The following is a 21462-nucleotide window of genomic DNA, read 5'->3' as shown; positions in this document are numbered from 1 at the left end:
CCGTGCTCGCACGCTGAGCCGCCCCAGCGAGGGCCGAGAGCGGCAGAGGGGAAAGAACCTGGCGGCGAGAGCGGGAAAATGGCCAAAAAAGTGCAGCGAATTTCTGCCGTCGCTTTGCTGCGGCACCTCGAGTGGATTTGGCAAGCTCAGCCTAAGTGCTGTGATAAACCCTTTCACCGACTCCGCTTTTTATTTCTGGTAGTGGTGGTGGTGTTTAAAGAGAAATTATTTCGGATAATTCGCTTAAGGGAATTAACCCTCCTCCCCCACACCGACTTCCAGTGGAAGCCACGCAATTAATTTCCCAGCGCCCTATAAAAATCCCAACCTGCGGAACAGCTTGTCGTGGTGGAGGAGGAAGTGATGAAAGTGTATTTCTCTGAAAATAATATTTTGAAGGGCATATCTCTCAAAAATGTTTGTTCCAGGACGGTCTTGAGTTTATAAATGTCTAATTGTACTTGTATTATGCAGGTTTTGTACTGGAGTGTAAAGGTGACCTTGAGGGAGTCTTTTGATAGACCTCTGAGATTTAAAATAGACGATTTTATCTCTCTGGTATCACAGGCAAGTTGAAATACTTGGTCAGAGCATAATCCTGAAGAGAAAAATCAGGACTAATTATGAAATTCCCTCAAGAAAACTTAAAGTAGGTGATCACAACAGTTGAAATGGGCATTTGGTAAAGGTTTGTGTGATACGTTGCCCTGGGCTGTGCAGGCAATTATTTGTTATCAATTATTTGTTAGAGCATCTCAACTGGTTTGGTTTTGTGTTTGTTTTCTTTTCTCTTCGCTTTTACTTCCCTCTTAATTACAGAAGAACAAATTGATCTTAGGCTGATATCAAGTATCCTAAGTACCCTTGGAACTGGTGCTATTAAGACTTGTCTGTTTCTACTATAATTTATAATTTTAATAAAGCACTAGATCTTGAAGTGGCTGCTTGAAGTCTGTTGGTGAGGCCTAAAACCTCAGTCTTTGCTTCCTAATCCTATGTATTCCAACATCTTTTTCTAGAAGGAAAACATAATTCTAAAGGGGAAAGTTAGAAATGTAGTAATACGTCAGTGTGAGGACCGAATAAAAAGAGAGGTCACACTCTTTAATGCCTTCATGTCTATGATGGGGTTTTTCTGCTTGGACTTTTGCCTAATTTGCTCCTTCAGGCATTTTTGTTGTTATCAAAGTATTCTCAGATGTTAGCGTGGTTACAAACCATGGTCGCTAAGATCTTTTCCTTCCAGCAGTGCTAGTTATGTGGTCAAGCTTAGTGTATGAAAAGGTCTAACTGTGCAAAACATACTGTTTCCTATTCATCGGTCTTTCCAACCAAAGGTAAAATCTTGCTGCTTTTGATAGGTATAAAGCACATAATAGGTGTCGTGCATCATCTATTGCTTTTAACAAAAGGAGGTAAGTACTGTAATTTCTGCTCTGTTGGGGGAGAAATAAAGCACAAAGAAAGAAAGTGAGAAGACTTTGCTATTGAAGTAACTCTTCGATAGCAGAGCTGAAAATACCATGTTATAAAATATTGAATTCCCTTGTGGCCAGGAAGCCAATGGTACCTGGGGTGGGTTAGAAGGGGGTGGTCAGTAGGTCAGAGAGGTTTTCCTGCCCCTCTGCTCTGCCCTGGGGAGACCACACCTGGAATATTGTGTCCAGTTGTGGCCCCTCAGTTCCAGAAGGACAGGGAACTGCTGGAGAGAGTCCAGTGCAGCCACCAAGATGCTGAAGGGAGTGGAGCATCTCCCGTGTGAGGAAAGGTTGAGGGAGCTGGGGCTCTGGAGCTGGAGAAGAGGAGACTGAGGGGTGACCTCATTCATGTTTGCAGATATATAAAGGGTGAGTGTCAGGAGGATGGAGCCAGGCTCTTCTTGGTGACAACCAGTGATAGGACAAGGGGCAGTGGGTACAAACTGGAACACAAGAGGTTCCACTTACATTTGAGAAGCAACTTGTTCATGGTGAGGGTGGCAGAGCCTGGCCCAGGCTGCCCAGGGAGGTTGTGGAGTCTCCTTCTCTGCAGACATTCAAACCCGCCTGGACACCTTCCTGTGGAACCTCAGCTGGGTGTTCCTGCTCCATGGGGGGATTGCACTGGATGAGCTTTCCAGGTCCCTTCCAACCCCTGACATTCTGCGATTCTGCAAATTCTAGCTTCAGACGACTGAATTCAGGAATTTAAGTGTGGACAGCTCGTTCTCTTGGTTTGAGGTCTTCCTGAGGACTTTTGTTAGAGCTTCACTGTATGGAAACATGTATGTGTGTGTGCAAATGCAGGGACATAGGTGGGGCACAATTTATTTGACAAGTTACGAGTGATTCAAGAACCATCTCTGTAGATAAATGCTGATGTAATATTTCCGATTCTCATGCAGGCCCTTGAAAATTACTGTTGTTAGCGTTTCTTGTTGGGTTGTGGAGCAACATCTAGTTTCATGAAGAAGTGGAAATATAAACAATACATATGTGCTGTAAAGTATTACTGCTGAAATTCTATTACGTGGTTAGGGCTGTTTTTCCTCTCGAGGTATGTATCAAGGAGTTAATGATGTTTTCCATAAAGCACAGACTAGGAGCAGGCTCAGACAAGATCCTGGTGATGACTGTAAAGCAGATGCATGCTTATTTTGTTAACCAGCTTTCACACATTCTGATATCCATATTCCTCTCCTGATTACTGCTGTGAATTAAAGGCATTTTGAAGTGCGTTCCACATAAGGGAAAAGAAAGCTATTTCAACAATATAAGAAAACATCTATGGGAATTTGACTGCAAGGGGTCTATTTTTAATAACTTAAAGTTTTCCTTATTAAAGTTATACTTTTTAAGGTGGTGCACTAGAATTTGATACTGTGAGCAGATGTCTTTTTGCTCTGTCTTAAAAAAACAAATTATGCGCTGACAACGTGTTTGTTTTCAGAGTGCATTAAAGAGGGGTTCGTATTCGTCTTAAATGTGCAGATGTCCAGAGACTGTTTGATCCAGGGGAAGGTTTGCATTTCATAAGGATTCAGCATTTGTAGCATCACCATCAGCTTGTACCTTTGAGGACTTTCCCTGCAAGTTTACACCCCGTCGCTTACCAATGGGTTCACAGTAGCACTGAAGGATTCAGGATTGTGTTTGCTGTATAAACAATACTGGATAAGTAACACGCTTAACCGTAAAACAATATTTTATTATTGTAGTAGAATGACCCCACTGAACAGTATTCCTGGGCTGTGATGCACGGTCCCAGCAGGAATTGTGCTGGCACACGGTGTGTGCAGCCGCACAGGGAGCTGAATCATTAAACCGGTTTAGATTTAAGACGATATCTCTTTCTTTTTTCAATTTCAAGGCGTCTCAGCTGTGTGATCCGGCTCTCCCCGCACAGCGCGGCTGAGGGGGCTGCAGCACGCGGGAGGGGATGTGTCAGCGCCTTCTGGCACAATTGCTGCCGAAGACTGAAAGTTGTTGAATCGCAGCCCTGGGCTCCTAAATGTCTTTGTAAACCCAACCCCTGAACACTCTATGCTGGCTTCTGGAGAACTGTCCAAACGGCTTCGCATTCATCCTCAAGTGCCGTACCAGGTTTGGCCTTTTGTGAGCGAGCAGTGCAGATGGTGAAGTGTTCGATCCAGCGATCTGTGCATATGCTTTTGAAACAGACCACCCTGTGTTTATATGTAAACACTTCTAGACTATTTAAGCACATAACTAAATCTTTTGCATCTACTCAATAATGAAATGTAATTCCTCTATGACCAAAATAACACCTCAAGGAAAGTTGAAAACAAGCTAACTTGTGAGAATAAACGTAGAGCTACTGTTGAATCTTTCGGATGAGTGTTGTCTCAGTTCTGCGCTGCAGGTTAGGGAGGAGGTGGCAACGGGGAGGGCAACAAAGATGCTGAAGGGAGTGGAGCATCTCCCTGTGAGGAAAGGCTGAGGGAGCTGGGGCTCTGGAGCTGGAGAAGAGGAGACTGAGGGGTGACCTCATTCATGTTTGCAGATATAGAAAGGGTGAGTGTCAGGAGGATGGAACCAGGTTCTTCTCGGTGACAACCAGTGATAGGACAAGGGGTAATGGGTTCAAACTGGAACACAAGAGGTTCCACTTAAATATGAGAAGAAACTTCTTCCTGGTGAGGGTGGCAGAGCCTGGCCCAGGCTGCCCAGGGAGGTTGTGGAGTCTCCTTCTCTGCAGACATTCAAACCCGCCTGGACACCTTCCTGTGGAACCTCAGCTGGGTGTTCCTGCTCCATGGGGGGATTGCACTGGATGAGCTTTCCAGGTCCTTCCAACCCCTGACATTCTGGGATTCTGTGAGCTGGGCATGAATCTTAGCAAATTTGTTCCTTAAGACCTTTGTCCAAGGTATCTTAGCAGTTTTGTTCCTTGCAATCCTCACATTCTGGCTTTATTCTCCCCACTCCTGTGGCTTCATATTGCCAAGACGCTCCAGTGCCAGAACTCCCTCCTGCTGATCATGTGTTGTACCCCAGGACTGATGAACTGCATATAGCTCGAGAGACTCAGGTTTGCCCCCTCTGCCCTCAACTTGCTTCGTGGTAGTTGGAAGTCAGTCAGTTATTTGCAAAAAGTAACTTTTTTTTTTTTTTTTGCCTTTATAACATATCATGAATAAAGATTTCACAGCGGGAACGGAGGCTTTGAAGGAGGAGCAGAGGATGAGTTAGTGTGCAGATGAGAAGGGAACAGAAGGAAACAAGAGGAGCCAGGAGGAGCCTGGCTGGAGTCTTCCCCCAACAGGAAGTTTGAAGTTGGGTGAGAAAAGAGAAGAAAAAAGCACTGAAGCAGTTTGTTCAGAAAGGACGAGAGTACAGTGTTAACAACTAGAGACAGGAGAACCTGGCACGAAGCTGAGAGCTGGAGATGAAGTTGGTCAGAACAAGCTGGAGATTTTAGTACTGGAGTCAAGGAAATGTGAGCATTTTATAGATGTTCTAGAGAAGAAAAGAGCAAGAGTAGACTTTTCTCCATCCTTAAGTGCTACGTTTCTCTGAGATACTGTAGAAAGTTCGGTAACATAAATAGGAACTATCATATTTTTTGAGCCAAAACTGATTGGATGAAGATGTGTGAATTGTGACTCTGCTTATTTTGGCACTAAATTAATGTATTTCAGTTCTGTCAAATAAGTTCCAGACAGCAGCTTTTTCTCTGACCCTCTTTCCAGGCAGCCTCAGGACCACACTTTATCTTGTCTTTATCATGTGTTCTTCGGTTTGCTCTAAAGTCATCACCAGTTACACTTTTACTTTGCTGCATCTGATTTATCGTATCCGTGCCTTCGCAAGATGTTTTACCAGATGTCCTCTCTGAAGGACGTATCTAGAGAAGAATTTTGCTTTAGTTTGGCTTGTTTGTCATCTTATATTTGAGGCCGCCATGTAGTCAGGCTAATTTAGTAATTATATATGCATCTTTGAAGAACCCTTCTGTTCTGATGAGTCCTCAGGAAACCCTGATGTCTACTTGTAAAAAAGGCAAAGGGGCAAAACGAGAATATGTGCGTCAATGCTCTTTTATCGTATTGGTCTTGGATTTTCTCTGACGTTCTCTGAACTGAGTATGACCAAGCTGCGTGGATGGTCCTGATAGAGCTGCTGAGCCTTGCAAAGGCAAACATTACATTTCCTGAAGTGTGTGGGTTTTGTCAACTGACTTATGAAGAGTGGTACAAATTTGCAGGCTTCTAAGCCCAAATTGTCTTGGGAATTCATCTTTGATTTCAGGAGCTGGTTAATCACGAATTAGAAAGTTTCTGTTTTGCTGTATGTGTGGTTTTACTTAAAGGGAAGACTCTTCACGAGTTCCCTGTGAGTCCTCTGGTTTGCCTTATACTACTCAGGTGGCAGAAGGTGACAGTTGAGTTTCAGTCAAGTTCTAAGGCATGCGGTCAAAACAATTTTTACATTTAAAAAATAATCAGATGTAGGAAAGAGTTGAAGAACGAACTGGTGAGCTCCAGCCAGCCTGGATCACATTTTCGAAGAATAAATGTGCGTGTTCCCTGGGATTTTTCAGAAGGGCCTAAGCAGATTAAATGCCCAAGTCGTACTGTTGTTCCTATGATTTAAAATTACTTGGATTCTCCTTTTTAATGCGGATAGACTGTGTCATTGTGTAAGCAGCCCTTGTTTTATGCAACTGCGTATTTTGATTGGTGTTAACTTATTATTGCCCAAAGCTTGGAAAACTAGAAAACAGAAGTTATGAAATATTCTGCATCATCGTGTGCATCGTGTTTCTAACCACATGCTGATCCAGAAACGCACAATCTCTCCTTGCCTGGTCTCAGTCGATCATCTCTATTCATGCACAAGCGATAGCTCAGTTTATCTGCGGAGCCAGCACTGGGCCCTTGTGGCCGGGAGGGCCAATGGTACCCAAGGTGGGTTAGAAGGGGGTGGTCAGTAGGTCAGAGAGGTTCTCCTGCCCCTCTGCTCTGCCCTGGGGAGACCACACCTGGAATATTGTGTCCAGTTGTGGCCCCTCAGTTCCAGAAGGACAGGGAACTGCTGGAGAGAGTCCAGCGCAGCCACCAAGATGCTGAAGGGAGTGGAGCATCTCCCGTGTGAGGAAAGGCTGAGGGAGCTGGGGCTCTGGAGCTGGAGAAGAGGAGACTGAGGGGTGACCTCATTAATGTTTACAGATATCTAAAGGGTGAGTGTCAGGAGGATGGAGCCAGGCTCTTCTCAGTGACAACCAGTGATAGGACAAGGGGTAATGGGTTCAAACTGGAACACAAAAGGTTCCACTTATATTTGCGAAGAAACTTCTTCATGGTGAGGGTGGCAGAGCCTGGCCCAGGGGCTCAGGGGGGTTGTGAAGTCTCCTTCTGTGCAGACATTCAAACCCACCTGGACACCTTCCTGTGGAACCTCAGCTGGGTGTTCCTGCTCCATGGGGGGATTGCACTGGATGAGCTTTACAGGTCCCTTCCAACCCCTGACATTCTGGGATTCTGTGAGCCTGGAGTAATTGCATTTGCTGAACGGTATAAACTCTCATGCTGTATTAAAAAAAAGAGTATGGGATTCAGTAATGTTTAAAATTAGTTAGGTGTGCACTGTTGAGTGGAACTGACTCATCCCAAAGCGCCGTCTTAACGCGTCTCCTCTTTGTGCTGGGGAAGTTCTTGGCTTATGGATGTTTTGACTTTGCTTATCAGCAAACGAGCTGTTAATGAGTCACTCAAGTGAATGGGAAAACTTTTCTGCACAACTAGAAGTGTGGATTAAGATTTTATGCAAAATTGTCATAACTAATTCCATTCTTTTGTTAATTTTAAAGGTGGGCTGACCTCACCAGCCACATAAGTGTAGCTTTCTGGATTTCATTTTATTTGTTTCAGTTGATTTTTAATCTCTTGCAGAATAGCAGTTGGAGCATAGTGCCTCATTGGTTTTGGGGTGTTTTTTAGCAACTAAGATTAGAACTGAATAACTTTGAAGTATTAAACATTTTTTACCTCCATTTAAGCAGGATAAAGGGAAATAATTAGATTTTTCAGTTAATCTGAGGCAACTGATTTTTCCGAAATCTTTTTTTCAGAGCATGTAAGTGTGTTAGCATGAATACAGTTTTATCAATCAGTTCATTCATGGATCTGTGATCAGGTTTTAGGGTTTGTAGATGCGTATGGTAGCCCGGCGGTAGCACCCCGTACGTCAGCAGAACCGGCAGTGGTGCACAGGTGGTACAGACTGTCGCATAAACTCTGTGAAAGCAAATAATGTACATTTTAACGTGTCCAAAGGAATGACTGGAGGATGCGAAACACAACCATGGGATGGGGCAGCGTGTCTTGGGAAACGAGGTCACCGAAAGGAAGTCTTCTCTGTTGACGGGTCTCTTTATACAGTATCGGGAACCAAGGCAAACGTGGACCGGCTCGCTGTGGTCTGCGTGCACACAGGGATTTTACCCAGCGGAAAGGGTGCTATTTGACCTCTGTGTTTGATCACCCCAGAGAAACCCCTGGGATGTGCCTGTTTTAGAGTCACCAGTGCATTGAATAAATTGGAAAGATTCAGAAAAACATCCTGAGTGCATCAAGACTTTGAGGAGATTTGTTTAGTTTATCAAAGAGAGTGTAAGGAGGTGACAACCTATGAATTCCCACCCTGGAAGAGTAGTTTTGATAATGTATCCTTTGACCTCCAGAGGCAGAAGTGTAGAAATATGATGGCAGGAGTTTGCAGCTGACAGATTTGGTCTAAAAATTGAGCGCGTGTTTATAAGGGCAGAGTAAGTGATTTTCAAAACAACTTACATAGAGCCTTGGTTGTTTCCTCTTATCGTTACATTTTTGAATTACACCTATATGCAGTTATGAAGAATATGCAGATGCCAAAGAGAGATCAATTTCGGAAGGTCCTGTGGACATTGTTAAAAAGGAATTATAATCTGAGGCTGTGGCGAGGAACATGTGTGCTGATTCTGTTGGTTTGGTTTGGTTGGTAGATACGTCGATGACGTGATCAGTCGGATTGATAGGATGTTCCCCGAAATGTCTATCCAGTTATCCCGGCCCAATGGAACCTCGGCAATGCTTCTGGTGAGTTGGATCATTTAATCCGTTGAGATGCGTTTCCTAAGGGATTGAATTACTGTTCTTAAAATGCAGGTTATTAATGATTTTTTTTATTCAGAATCATACTGTTCTTCATGTATCACAGCAATGTGTGATCTTTCTTGCTCGTAGACAAATGAGTGATAGAAACAATTCCATCTTTAGAAGAAGGATTTATTACCTTTTATTGTTATGACCATAGAAATATGAGTGCAAACTCAAAATTCACTGTGTTTTTCAGCTGTCTTGGCGATGAATGAGTCTTAATCATGATAATTAAGAAGGAAAAGACTGGTGGGAGCGAGAAAGAGGAAAACAATATGATTTAAATTTGTTCAAATTGTTCTTGGGTCAGTGAATTTCTGCTATATGATGAAGCCAAGAATTTGCCTTTGAGGTAAATGAACAGTAAAGGCTGGATTAGAGATAAACAAGTCCAATACATTGCACTTATTTCTGCCTGACCAAGCAAGATTTCATTCCCCAAGAACCTATTGTTCACATCAATTTTCACAGGCAGCTGTTGTGCTTAGAGCGAGAGAAATCTCTAAAGCTTTTCCTCTAAGACAACAACGTGGACGTGGAGTCTGCAGCTGGATGCTGATTCTCCTCTAGGAGAACAAAAGGCAGAAGTTGCGTCTTTTGCCGAATTTTAAATAAAAGTAGAAAATATACTGTATACACAGGTGAGGAACTGGGACCAAATCTGTCTTTTCCAGCTCAGATTTCTTATGGCACTCCCCCCCACTTTTAGCTTTCTTGCATAGGCTATTACAAAAGACTTGGGTGTAATGTGCATGTAAGTATATTCCTTATTTCCAAGCAAATGGTAAAATGAGTCTGAAAATCAGATACTTTGTCAAAACAAAATCGTTGAGTCAACATAAGTCAACTATAGGATCGCTCCTTAGATTTTATATTGTTTTTAGCGTTCGCCAACTGTAAAACACTATTATGATTAGATTTTTGCCTGTATTTCTCAGAGGTTCTGTTAATTCTTCTATAGTAAGTATAGCTGTGATTATGTTTAATTAATCAACTGTCTAGCATCCCATTATTAACTTTCTTTGAACAGCCCCAAATTTGCAAGAGATTAACTGAGTCAGAGGTTAAAATAAACAGCTGGCGTTAAAACATTTAATCTGCAATTGTCGGATTCACCGAGTGGAACAATATATTCCAGAAAAGAATTGAATTGATCAGTGCTGTCTTAAGAAGCTATAAGTCTTGGAAGCTTTAGTATTTCTTCTTAAGCTGACTTCATATTTAACTATTTCGCTATAGAAAAATGTCTGGTTTTACTTCCTTACTTTGAAACCCCGTCAATGTTTTGTGTATAAAGTGCCTTCCACTAATAATGGCTTTTTGAGGTCAGAATGTACACGACACTTCTCAAGATTCAGGAACAATTAGGAAATTAGGCAAATTATCTTGGATGTATCTGGTTATGAATAAGGTAAGTTGGAAGAGTGATAACTGTAAAAGAAACCCCTTTTACAAGCAGTAGTAACTTAGTGAATTCCATTTTGCAGTTGCTCTTGAAATCAAGGACGTTATTGTTGCTACAAGGCAGCAGCCCTGTACTGAACCAGTGATGTGCATATTTTCCTTGGATCAGAGATCAAGAAGATTGTTTATAAAGTATTTTCGTACGTGACTGTGGGATGGGTGTATCATTTTTTTTCTTTTAGGCAGGTTTTCCCTCTTTCCCATCTGTCTCAGTTGATGTTGCCAATATGGCACTTTCCATCTGGCCCCAACTGCTACAAAAGCTTTTGCTGTTTTCAGGCACAAATCGTTCTGTGGAAGGTGCTGCGGGATGGGCGCCTCCCCCAGAAGGAGGGAGGGTTCTTAGCACTGGTGATTTCTCACTCTGAACTTATCCCAAGTTAGAACTGGAGTTGCTCCCTTGTGGTTTAGCACCACAGAATCCCAGAATGTCAGGGATGGGAAGGGACCTGGAAAGCTCATCCAGTGCAATCCCCCTGGAGCAGGAACACCCAGCTGAGGTTCCACAGGAAGGTGTCCAGGCGGGTTTGAATGTCTGCAGAGAAGGAGACTCCACAACCCCCCTGGGCAGCCTGGGCCAGCCCAGCTCTCCAGCCTGTCCAGGTCTCTGGATGGCAGCACAGCTTCCAGTGTCAGCCACTCCTCCCAGCTTGGTGTCACCAGCAAACTTGCTGACAGTCACTCTATTCCCTCGTCCAAATCATTGATGAATACATTGAATAATATAGGCCCAGTACTGACCCCTGAGGCACTGCACTGGATCCAGGCCTCAACTGGACTCTGCCCCATTGACCACGACTCTCTGGCTTCTTCCCTTCAGCCAGTTCGCAGTCCACCTCACTACCCGCTCATCCAGACCGCACTCCCTCAGTTCAGCTGTGAGGATGCTGTGGGAGGCTGTGTCAGATGCCTTACTCAAGTCAAGGTAGATCACGTCCACCGCTCTGCCATCATCCATCCATCTTGTTATGTCCTCATAAAAGTCAATGAGACTGGTCAAGCACGACTTCCCCTTGGTGAAGCCGTGTTGACTGCCCCTAATATGACTCCAAATGTTGGCTTAATACTTTTTAAATGCTGGTTCTCAATCTAAAGAGACAAACCTTGAAGCCACCTCCATCACAACCGTCCCACTATGAGCTCAGAAGTCATTCCTCAAGATTCAGCTCCCACCAGAGATCCTGAAACATCCCAGTGGCTCCATCAAACACCAAAACCCAGCTGGTACCTCCAAGACAGCAAATCCCTAAATGAATATTGATCACATGTGCCTAAAATGAGGTGCTGGAGGCACCGAACGTGAACAGACCCACATCCCTACCATGAATCTGCCCACCTGTATCCAGTGCCGACTGTGCACCAGTTTCTGAACGAACCACCAGACTGGGATGAGGAATTTACACTGCTAAAGCATTTTGGAGAAAAGAGATTGATTTGAAAAGATTAGCATTAAATTGTTTCCTACCAAGTGGGACATCAATACTCATTTCAGGTCAGTTAGCAAATTCCTCCTCCTTGCCCCCGGTTCTTCGGGATCAGGGTCTGTGGAACAAGCCCCAGTTTGGTGGCCTTTCTTCATGGGCAAATAATACGTTTCGGAATCTGTTTTTCCAACAAAAAACAGTAACAATTTTATGTAGAACACTGATAAACAACAATGAGACACAAGAAAGTATCTAGCTTCAGTGAACAGATGTCTAGCCTATTTGCAATTAATACAGCCCACTTCCATACAATCAGACTGTTTAAAATGCTTGGAACAAGGCTTGAAAGTTGAAATGCAAATGTGTCTGATTTTATGGAGAATGAATAAAATTGTAGAAAAACATGTTTCATATTTTTATTAAAAATGGAGGCATCGGTGTAAGTTTATAAAATTAATTTATCATCAAGAATTTGTAAAATAACTTGGAAAGAAAAAAAATCATTATTCCTGCCTTGAGCTTTGGTTTGGCGGAAACGACTGAATGTTTCAAACTGGAAGTTAGTTGTACATATCATTATGCTTAAGAAACAGCTCAAATTACAGAAAGCTATTCAGTTATCTGTAAAAATATTTACCCAGTGTTTGTAACTTGTATTTGACCAACAAAATCTCACAAAAACCTTAAGGAGTCCACAGTCCCCTCTGTTGCTGCTGCAAATGAATTTTGCATAACGCTGTTATTAAAGCTGATACAATTCTATGTTTAGCCTTTTTTATGCATAGCGTGATTAAAAGATTAATTGAAAAATCACTAGTGAAGATTGGGATTAAACAGCACCTTGAAATACCATGATAAACTGCTTTTAGAATCAGTTGAGGATTTCACACAGCCCTGAAAGGTTTCAATTATTTATGTGTTTGGTCTATGTAGCATAAATCCAGACTAATGAGGTACAATTGCTATGTATAAATCTAAAGCATTAAGAAAAATCCCTATTGTCTGGGGGAAGCAGTAACCTCAAAGGACTGGGAGGTAACAACCTTTCCAGACACAGCATTTATGCTCTCAGGAACAGTTTATTTTTCTCTTTGCTTCCAAGTTCTCGGCTTTATGAAAGTCGTACCCTGGTTGGGGAGAACTGAGCTCAACACAAAGGTTACTCGCCAGAAGATTCAGACCAGCAGGCCAATAATTATTCCTCTTGAAACACCAGATGAGCCTTGGACCATGAAATTCCCACTCCTACAGGCAAGGACATAAATTGATTTCCATGGACACATGTAATTGTACATTCTGGGGCTGAAACTTTCCGCGTTAGATCTTTTTTCCTGAAGATGTTTTCTTTGGCAAAGTCTCCAGCTATTCTGAAGGTTCGAAGGATCTCACTCCCTTCCCCTTCTTCCCCATCTTCTTCCAATCATTTGCACATCATTGAAATATGGACACTGCTTACCAGTGCCTTCGAAGATGAACACATGTTTATTTCTGGTAAATGGAATGATTGTGTTTAAAGATGTTTTAATATAACAACTAGACCACTGCATCAAATACCTTAATAAGCAACGGCATGTGTGACATCAACAGTCCAAGGATAAAAGTGGTCTATATAGTTAATTAATTCCAGGCAAACAGTATGGTATCTGAATAAAACAAGCATTATCTGGACACTTTGGTACGGTGCCCTGGTTGTGGTGGGGCTGTTAACTTCCCTGATGTTTGTTGGAAGGGCTGCTCGGGCGGCCACAGTCTAGGAGGTTCCTCCAGTGCCTTGACGATAACTTTGTGATGCAAAGGGTGGAGGAGCCGACTAGGAGAGGTGCACTGCTGGACCTCATCCTCACTAACAAGGAGGGGCTGGTTGAAGCGGTAAAGGTTGACAGCTGCCTTGGTTGCGCCTGGACACCTTCCTGTGGAACCTCAGCTGGGTGTTCCTGCTCCATGGGGGGATTGCACTGGATGAGCTTTCCAGGGCCCTTCAGCCCCTGACATTCTGGGATTCTGTGACATGTGGAGGAAGAATGTCTTGGATCAGCAAAGTATATGAGCAGGGGGTGGCAAGTAAATTGTAAATTATTCTCTGCTTGTGTGAGGTAAGAATGAGGAAGGTGAGGAAGAATCTGTTGATGGGATAGTGAACAAGAGCAGAAAAGGTAGAGAAAGACCTGTGGGGCATTTCCTCAGCTTCACTCCCTCTGCAGGCTTCCTGTGCCCCAGGGCTGCGGCCCAGTCCCAAACTTTCCCAGGTCTGTGTTGATATTCCCATAGATGTATTACATGTTCTACATTTTCATCCCTGTAAAATCCCTGGTGTGCTATAATTTAGAATGGAAAATGAGATGGAATCCATTCCATCATCTGTAGCAATGCTGGACTGAGGTGACCCTTCCCTAAGTGTGACTGGCCACTGGTAAAATATGGTTTTTAACCCTTGAACAATATCCTGTGCCAGTTTGTTCACCTCATTAAGAGAATATGCCTTGTTACTGAGAGAGGTGATCACCGACTCATCCTTAATATGGCAGAGTCATTCAAAGTCCTTCATTTATGTTGACTCTTTATCATGCACTATTGCAATTAGGTTAGACTAATGAAAGGTAAATTCCAGCCCTTACATAAAAAAAGAAATCCTGGTAAAGAACCTAATTATTATGTTTGTTTATTTAGGCTCTAATGGCTTAATTGCTTCTTATCTTGCTATTTACAAATAGGCATCATTAAAGAATAATGAGCGTGTGAGGGAAAGCGCAGCATTCGTACCAGCAGCAGATGAGCCATCGGGAAAAAAAGAACTAGCTGAAAGTCTGGGTGGCTTTTTAAACTTTATTTTTAATACAAAACCTTATTTTTCAGTGTGTATATGTATATATATATGATTTCTAGGCATTGTACTGATTAGTAAGATACACGAGTGGGAGGACAAGCTTATGGCTGCCTATATGGCAAGAAACAGGTGTCTGACCTTTTGCTGAAAATATGTACAGCTTGCCTTATTGTTTCCTAAGGAGAATAAAAGAAACATATACAACCTTGTGCTGCTTTCTATAGAAGCAGGGAGGTACCTGTGTTAACTGGCAATAAGGTTTTCTCCCTTTTCGCGCTGCATTGCAGAGCAGCTGCAGCTCCAACCGGCAGCAAAGTCCCTGGGATGCCGAGAGGGAATCTGGAGCTTTGGGGATGGTTTTGCAAAGCGGTGGAGCTGGGTCTCATCAGCATACATTTTCCTAGCATCAAACTTTTAAATAAATTGGAAGAAAGAATGTTTGTTAATGCTTTTCATTGGGTACCAGTTTCAGCGAGGAGGCAAAATTAAAGGGGGCGATTTCAGGCTGTTTCCTCCAGGCGGAATTCTGGCATGGTAAATTAATTTTCATTTAGTAGACTCATTTCGACCCTCATTCTGACTTATTTGCAGAGGTACCTATTACTTTTCCAATTGTAAGTGATGTTAAATGGGAACTTACAAAAATGATCTAAACCATTCTCACTGCTTATTGCGTTCCCCCACCCCTCTCTTGGCACACGGCGTCTGTCATATGGTCTTTGAGAATTATCTCGGTGATAGACAAAATATTTTTAAAACTGGGATATTTCAAGAAGACTTTTATTTTCTCTATCTTTGTCAGAAAAGCTGCATAATATTGCAGATTTCAATCAGCTGCCTGTCCTACCTTCTTCTGGAGCTTGCCATTTTGGGAAGCAGGGGATTTATGAATAACTCAACTGTCTGAATTGAGTATACTTTAGTTAAAAGGCAGTTAGAAGTACATTGTTATTACACAGACCGAAACAGAAGCTACAGAAGTATTTAACTTGCAACTGTTCCATTTTCAGCTCGCAGAACTGTGGGGCATATTTTTTCATTCATATTAATTGAATTTTAAAGTGACCTTGCACATGTATTGATTTGAATTAAAATTTTCTACATCAAGGCCGGGTTGGCATATATCCTTCAGGCAAAATATTAAAAAGCCAAGCGCTATCTTAACAAGATATCGACAGAAGGAGTTGAAATTTAATAGGAGGAGTTGGCTTAGAAAGGAAATTGTTGCCTTTTTGTCACAATTGAAAAGTATCTTTTTCTGTAAAACAAAAGTTTCTTTCCGTTGATATGTGTGGAAATGCAGGGACGTTTTAGTGCCCGTTATATAGGGGCCATCTGGGTGAGTCTTGACCTCCAGAAGCAGAGACCTGACCAATGGAGCTCAGAGTAGGACCATCAAATTACATTTTACCAGAACCATTAGTTCTTTATTACTTTCTTTCAGGCGGTCTTTAGGGATCAGTTGCGTGACTATAAGTGTAAATTATGTTCCATACGTAGATATTTTCTGAACATGGACTCCGGTCAGCTAAGTGGAGCGAGCATTGAAAGAAAATGGTTTGCTGGAAAACATGCGTTGTAAAATATGGTTGAGGTGAACAAAAACATTAAGTCCTGAAAACAGTTACAAGTCTTGATTATTAGAGGAAAAAAGAAAGGGTATCCCATTTATTGTGTACAATACAGAACGTGCTTTGCCCTGGAAATAGCTGTGGAACGTACTTTTGGCTTCCGAATCTACAGCATCCTCCGGTCTGGTGACAGGTTTTTGTTCATTCTTGGTACCACTCGCCTCATTCTTTCCATGCTGTTAAAATGATAAACTATCATTTCTCTGAGCTATGCTTTTGTACAAAATTTCTGCTTCTGTCAGACATAAGTAATGATACAGACCTGCAAGAACTATCGGAAAGTCCCGATCTCTCTTCCGGCCGATGTAAAACCTACAGGAGTCTCGTGTCAAAACAACAGCGACACGAAATAGGAAAGTTCTCTGTGTCAATACCCGAGCACTGGAAGAGCTAATTCAGACAGCTGAGCACTAACCTGGGCAAAACTGCAATGTATGTTATCGTTTATTTGTATGACCACACTGCCTGGGTGCATTTGCGTAGGCAAACCTTGTTGGATGGTTGGAGGCCAGTATAGTATAGTATATTCAAGGAAGATGAAGTGCCAAACATGGGATTTTTCAGCTTGTTACATTCCGCTGTTCGCTCTCGGGATTTTCAGGAACATCCCACACAGGCTTTAGTTCAATTTCATCCAATTTTTGTTTCTACCTGGCAGCAATGCCAGATGCCATGAATGCAGAACGCAAGGGAAGAGCAAAGAAGTGAGCAACCACTAAAGTGTATGGAGACAGAAAATATTCCACATCAGCTTTGAGCTGGGATCCATGTGCCAGATGTTCCATCTTCCTCCATGGGGGAAAAAGCATCTTGGCACTTCAGAGTCACTTTGCCCTTTAGTCTCTTGGTTAGTGAGCATCAGGTTGAGGTTACTGGTGCTGAAATAAGTTGGTAGGTGGGAGTCATTAGCAGGAGTTAAGAAGGAGAACCATGTAACAAATCAATGAAGGTGCACATTGACTGGTTTCTTTGGGTGTAGCTCTGCTGAGGTTAACAGTAAAGACACAGTTATTCTAGCCTGTGTTAGTCTATACTGGAGGAAACATCGGAACACAGACAGTGGAAAATGAGCCGCTGCTGGTTGGGAAATGTTCAAATGACCTAATTGTTTCTTTTCTTTATCTCAGTTTCATGCGTTTGTGGGTGAGGAAAAACTCCGTAATAATCTCTGTATAACAAAACACAAAGAATTCTTGTTAGACACACATCTCAACAATATTGAAGTGCAAGTTCATCTTTGAAATGTAAATTGATTTTTCAATTAAAATGCTTTCATTATTGCATTTTTGTCCATAATATAATTTAGGCTTATTTCTGTTGTTATACTCTGACTGACCCTGTGATACTAGGGTTTCTTTTTTTCTATTATACTGGTTTTATTCTTTACACTTTACGACTTTCACAGAAGAAAATTAAACCTTTGAAAATGCAACGGTCTTACTTTTTAGCTGTAGTTTCCTTTTAAATAATTTCATGTTTTTGTTGGACCTGAAATGTTTTCCATTGAACTCATGACATGCTTTTAAATGCTGCCATTAGAAGACTCCGCTTTGTCTTTCAAATGATTTTTCTCCGAGTGGACTTTATATTGGAGAATATCAAATACATAAAAAATAATCACATTTGCTCGTTGTTTTCGACAAGTTATTGAGTTGTGGTGTCATGCCCACACAAGGGAATTCTGTGAATTCTTACATTTTCGGTTGCAAATGAATGTTTGTTTGTTCTGCACTTTATGGTCTCCCTCTTTCTCATAACACACACGGTGCTTTTAGATCTTTTCTTTTGGTCTATCTGTAAAATATTGAAAACTGAAATGGCATCAGCGTAAGCCGTTAACTTGATGGTCTTGTGACTCTCCTTCAGCTCATTTTTGTCCTTCTCTTGTTCTTCACAGGTTACCTTAGGAAAAGTATTAAAAGTGATCGTGGTGATGCGGAGCCTCTTCATTGACCGGACAATAGTAAAAGGCTACAACGAAAATGTCCACACTGAAGATGGCAAGGTAGGTTATTGGATATCCAGCGACATTCAGTTTTATTTTTGCCTGGTATTTAAAGAACAGAGAACAAGAATCCCCTCACAAGGATGCCAGAAACGTGAAACTGTCAAAAGGCTCTGTGGATGTTTTGCAGGATGCTCCAGTTTCAATTTATCATGGATTTTTCATACCCAAATATCTGACTTCTTTCTAAGCTCTGAAGCCCTCGCCTGAATTTCTAATTGCTCACCTTAGACCCCAGTTGCCTCGTTAATAACGTCTACTGAGAAAACATTTTTTCGGTGTAGCGGCACATCAATAGCCCAAGGTTCAGATTTCTCTTTACCGAGAGCCATTGGGAAATCGTGGGCTAGTTTTGTGCTCAGCTTGATAAACGGAACCGTGAGGATCATCGGTAGGTTGTCTTCAAGAATTTGCCTGTCAGTAATAGCGCAGAACAGCAGCTGTTAAAGCAAGTGTTACCTGTTTCCACAAGCGATTTGTTTTATGAACAATTCACCCTGCTTGAACCCTCAAGTTCCGTCTGACCGCACACACTCCCTATGGCTCTTTAGCGCATCGCAAGATGTTAATGGGGCCTGACGGCCTGCAGCTCAGTTTGTTTCTCTTTTTGGGGTGGAACGGTCTCTCTTTCCGAGACATCCACCAGCACTCTCCTTTGCCAGTAACAGTACTAAATACCTCCATGTTTCACGTAGTTTTCTCTCTGGAGCTTTCTCTTCTGATGACGAAGCCTATTAAAATAAGAAGTTCATTATATCAAGATGAGCACTTGGCACCCATAGGCCATGTTATAATGAGGTGAGACTTTTTTCTTTTCAGAAGTGTTGTAGCACGTTGTGTGCTGACCCGGGGTTCAGCGGCGCTGAGGCTGAGCCTCCGCTCCCTGGAAAAGGCCGGGAGCTGATCTGCTGAAGGAGACACTGCAGATGTGTTCCCAGACAGAGATTCTGGCTCGAAGGGCAGGGGATTGGCCTAAGAAGTAGTAAAACAAAAACGGCCTGATTTTGATTTGCATTATTCAAATATGCAGGAGCAGCTGCACCGTATCCCTGTATATTAGCATATAAATACAGACTTAGAGCGCCAGCCCCTGTTCACCCCAAATTCTGCTCGGAAGTGACATGATTGTCTGCCTGAGGAGCACTGACAGTGCTTGATGGATTCCCGTGTCACCCTTCATTTGGGTATCCTCTCATGAATCCAGTTTCCTTTGAAGCTCCCTTGAAATAAAATAATGCTATATATGCTGAAAAGCTAAGTAAAAGAGTTCCGTTCTGAAACTCAGCACCTGGCGCTGGGCTTGTATTTAGCTCCAGCTTCACCCTCTCTTGAGCCGTACGCCGTTCCTCTGTCACCGTTTGCGAGGGGACGGCGGGTCCCACCAAGGCCACAGGGCACTAACCTGTGCCCACTGTCCCTGGGGAGCGGTCCAGCTGCTCCAAAGCATCGATGCTAACACCTGGCTTATTTTCTTGCTTTAAGCCAGCCTGCAGGGAGTCTGTTTTCTACCAGTTTAGCTTTCTGTGTCCAAAGCTCCGCTCTGTGACTGCTCCCGCGAGGCTACACGAACCATTCCGTGGCAGTTTGCTGTTCCATTGGGCCACCCCAGGGCTTTCACAAACCTGAAGCTCTGTGTTTTAGGTGTAAGTTGGAACATTTAGTTTAACTCAAGTAGAACTGGAGTTGTGGCCACTTAAATCATGAGTAAATTTGGCTTGGAAGATTGAATAAATGCGTAGCTTGCTAGTTTTGCCAACTGGAGCACATGTTGACAAACAGTGAGCTCCCTCTTTTTCACTAATTAACTACACTGGTAATTGAAGAATAAGAATAAGATTGTGCTCTTGCAACGATTCGCTTTACTTATTGTGCCTGCTGGGAATGAGCGATTACAGTCAGTTGCAAACATAGTCCATTCCAATTCCTTCGCTGTCACAACAGATGCTTTTGGGAAAGTACTCCAGTGAGCTTTCACCAAACTATTCCACTTCTCACTTTATAGCCCGATAGGGAGAAAAAATGCACTGAAGAGATACAGAAGAGTACAAAAAAAAGAGAAGATCAGCATGTATCTTCTTTATTAAATAACAGAAACAGGGAGAACACTCAGGATCGCAGTAGGAAATGGTCTTTTTTCCAGTGAGTGTCATTGCTGATTTGGAGGTTAGTTTGTGTATTCCTAGGAAGCATTTAATGCCTGCAAACAGCAGTGATGGGATTAACTAGGTGGTATCATACCATACAACAATTTTGAAGGTCCTGTCTTTTCTGTTGAAGAAGGGACACTGGATAAATCGTTGTGCTTCTTTACGCTGAAATAGCCAAATGAGAGTCTGTTGAGTAATTCTCTGAGCTGCGCAGAGCAAGAGGTCCTTTCAGTAACAAAAGTGAGATTTAGTGAGGGGATTTCTGCAGGTAGAGCAAGATTTGGGGCAGGAAAGTCTATTCAACAAAAGAAGAAATGGCCATCATTGGGAGACTGAATGGTCACACGGACCATAAGTGAAACACGGACTGTGCATGGAAGAGACCAGCGATTTGCAGAGCAGGGAAGTCGTCACCTCTGTAAGTACAACTGGTTTAGCAAATTCCACATTACTGGGGAATAAATAAATAAAAATGGAAGAGATGAGTGCAAACAGCAGAAGTGTTGGTGGTCCTCTGGTCCCTTAGGCAGGCGAGTATAGAAATACAACAAATGTGGATGTTTCTCCCAGTTGTGGAATGGCGCATGGTGGCGTCCTGGTAGTTCATGTGGAAGCTTCACGTGGTTTCTGCTGTGCTGGAGTCTAGTTAAATTGCGTACTCCCTCTTACAGCTTTAAATACTTTTGAAATTAAGGTGAAAAAATAGAAGTCTTAAGCTTGCACTGATTAAAATAGGATACTACATTCCAGGGTTTTATTTTCATGCTTTGCTTATACAGACAAAGAATAATTTCGTTTCTGAAGTGCTTCATGTACTTCTCTCTTCAGTTATTCACAAACCCCACAGAATATGTCATTGCCAGGTTGCCAGCTACATAACTTGGACGTTTTTGGTGACATTTGGTGAAAACACCGGGTGAGATCTGGCAGGCTTTGTCGTGTCGTGGGTTCCGGACGCTGATCGCTCTGTGGTCTCTCTTGCTTACCGTATGAACCCATTACCTCCACCACTTACTGCTGCATTTTAATTAGCCCCGTGGTTCTAGTGATGGCACCGTGCCACCCTTAATTTCAAACTCTGACACACTCATTGTGCACTGGAATTTAACCATGGGTAGTAATTAATTAGTAGTGTTGTCCTGATGCCTGAATAAATGAAGCTACGCAGCTCACCCTTCCAGGGCAGCCTTATTGTCAGCTGAGCCATTAGGAGCCCTAGTCTGCCAATAAAAATCAAAATGGATTGGGATTTTTTGGCAGAATAATACCACGCTTTTCTTTGGATGCAGAGACCAAGAACCACCTTGACAGGACATGTTTAGAGTGAGT

General features: G+C 42.6%; 1 protein-coding gene across 3 annotated transcripts in view; it reads left to right on the top strand.

Annotated features, from left to right (window-relative positions):
* MED27 (mediator complex subunit 27) overlaps positions 1-21462 on the top strand; it is an 81956-nt gene that overhangs the window by 46047 nt on the left and 14447 nt on the right. For all 3 annotated transcript variants that reach the window (XM_071817270.1, XM_065853814.2, XM_071817271.1), the window contains exons 4-5: positions 8485-8578; positions 17879-17986. In XM_071817270.1, the coding sequence (XP_071673371.1) occupies positions 8485-8578; positions 17879-17986 (202 nt within the window). The remainder of the gene's footprint in view (positions 1-8484; positions 8579-17878; positions 17987-21462) is intronic.

The sequence above is a fragment of the Patagioenas fasciata genome, chromosome 20, assembly GCF_037038585.1.
Source record: "Patagioenas fasciata isolate bPatFas1 chromosome 20, bPatFas1.hap1, whole genome shotgun sequence".
In the NCBI taxonomy this organism is placed as follows: Eukaryota; Metazoa; Chordata; class Aves; order Columbiformes; family Columbidae; genus Patagioenas; species Patagioenas fasciata.
This window is presented reverse-complemented; position numbering and strand designations above follow the sequence as displayed.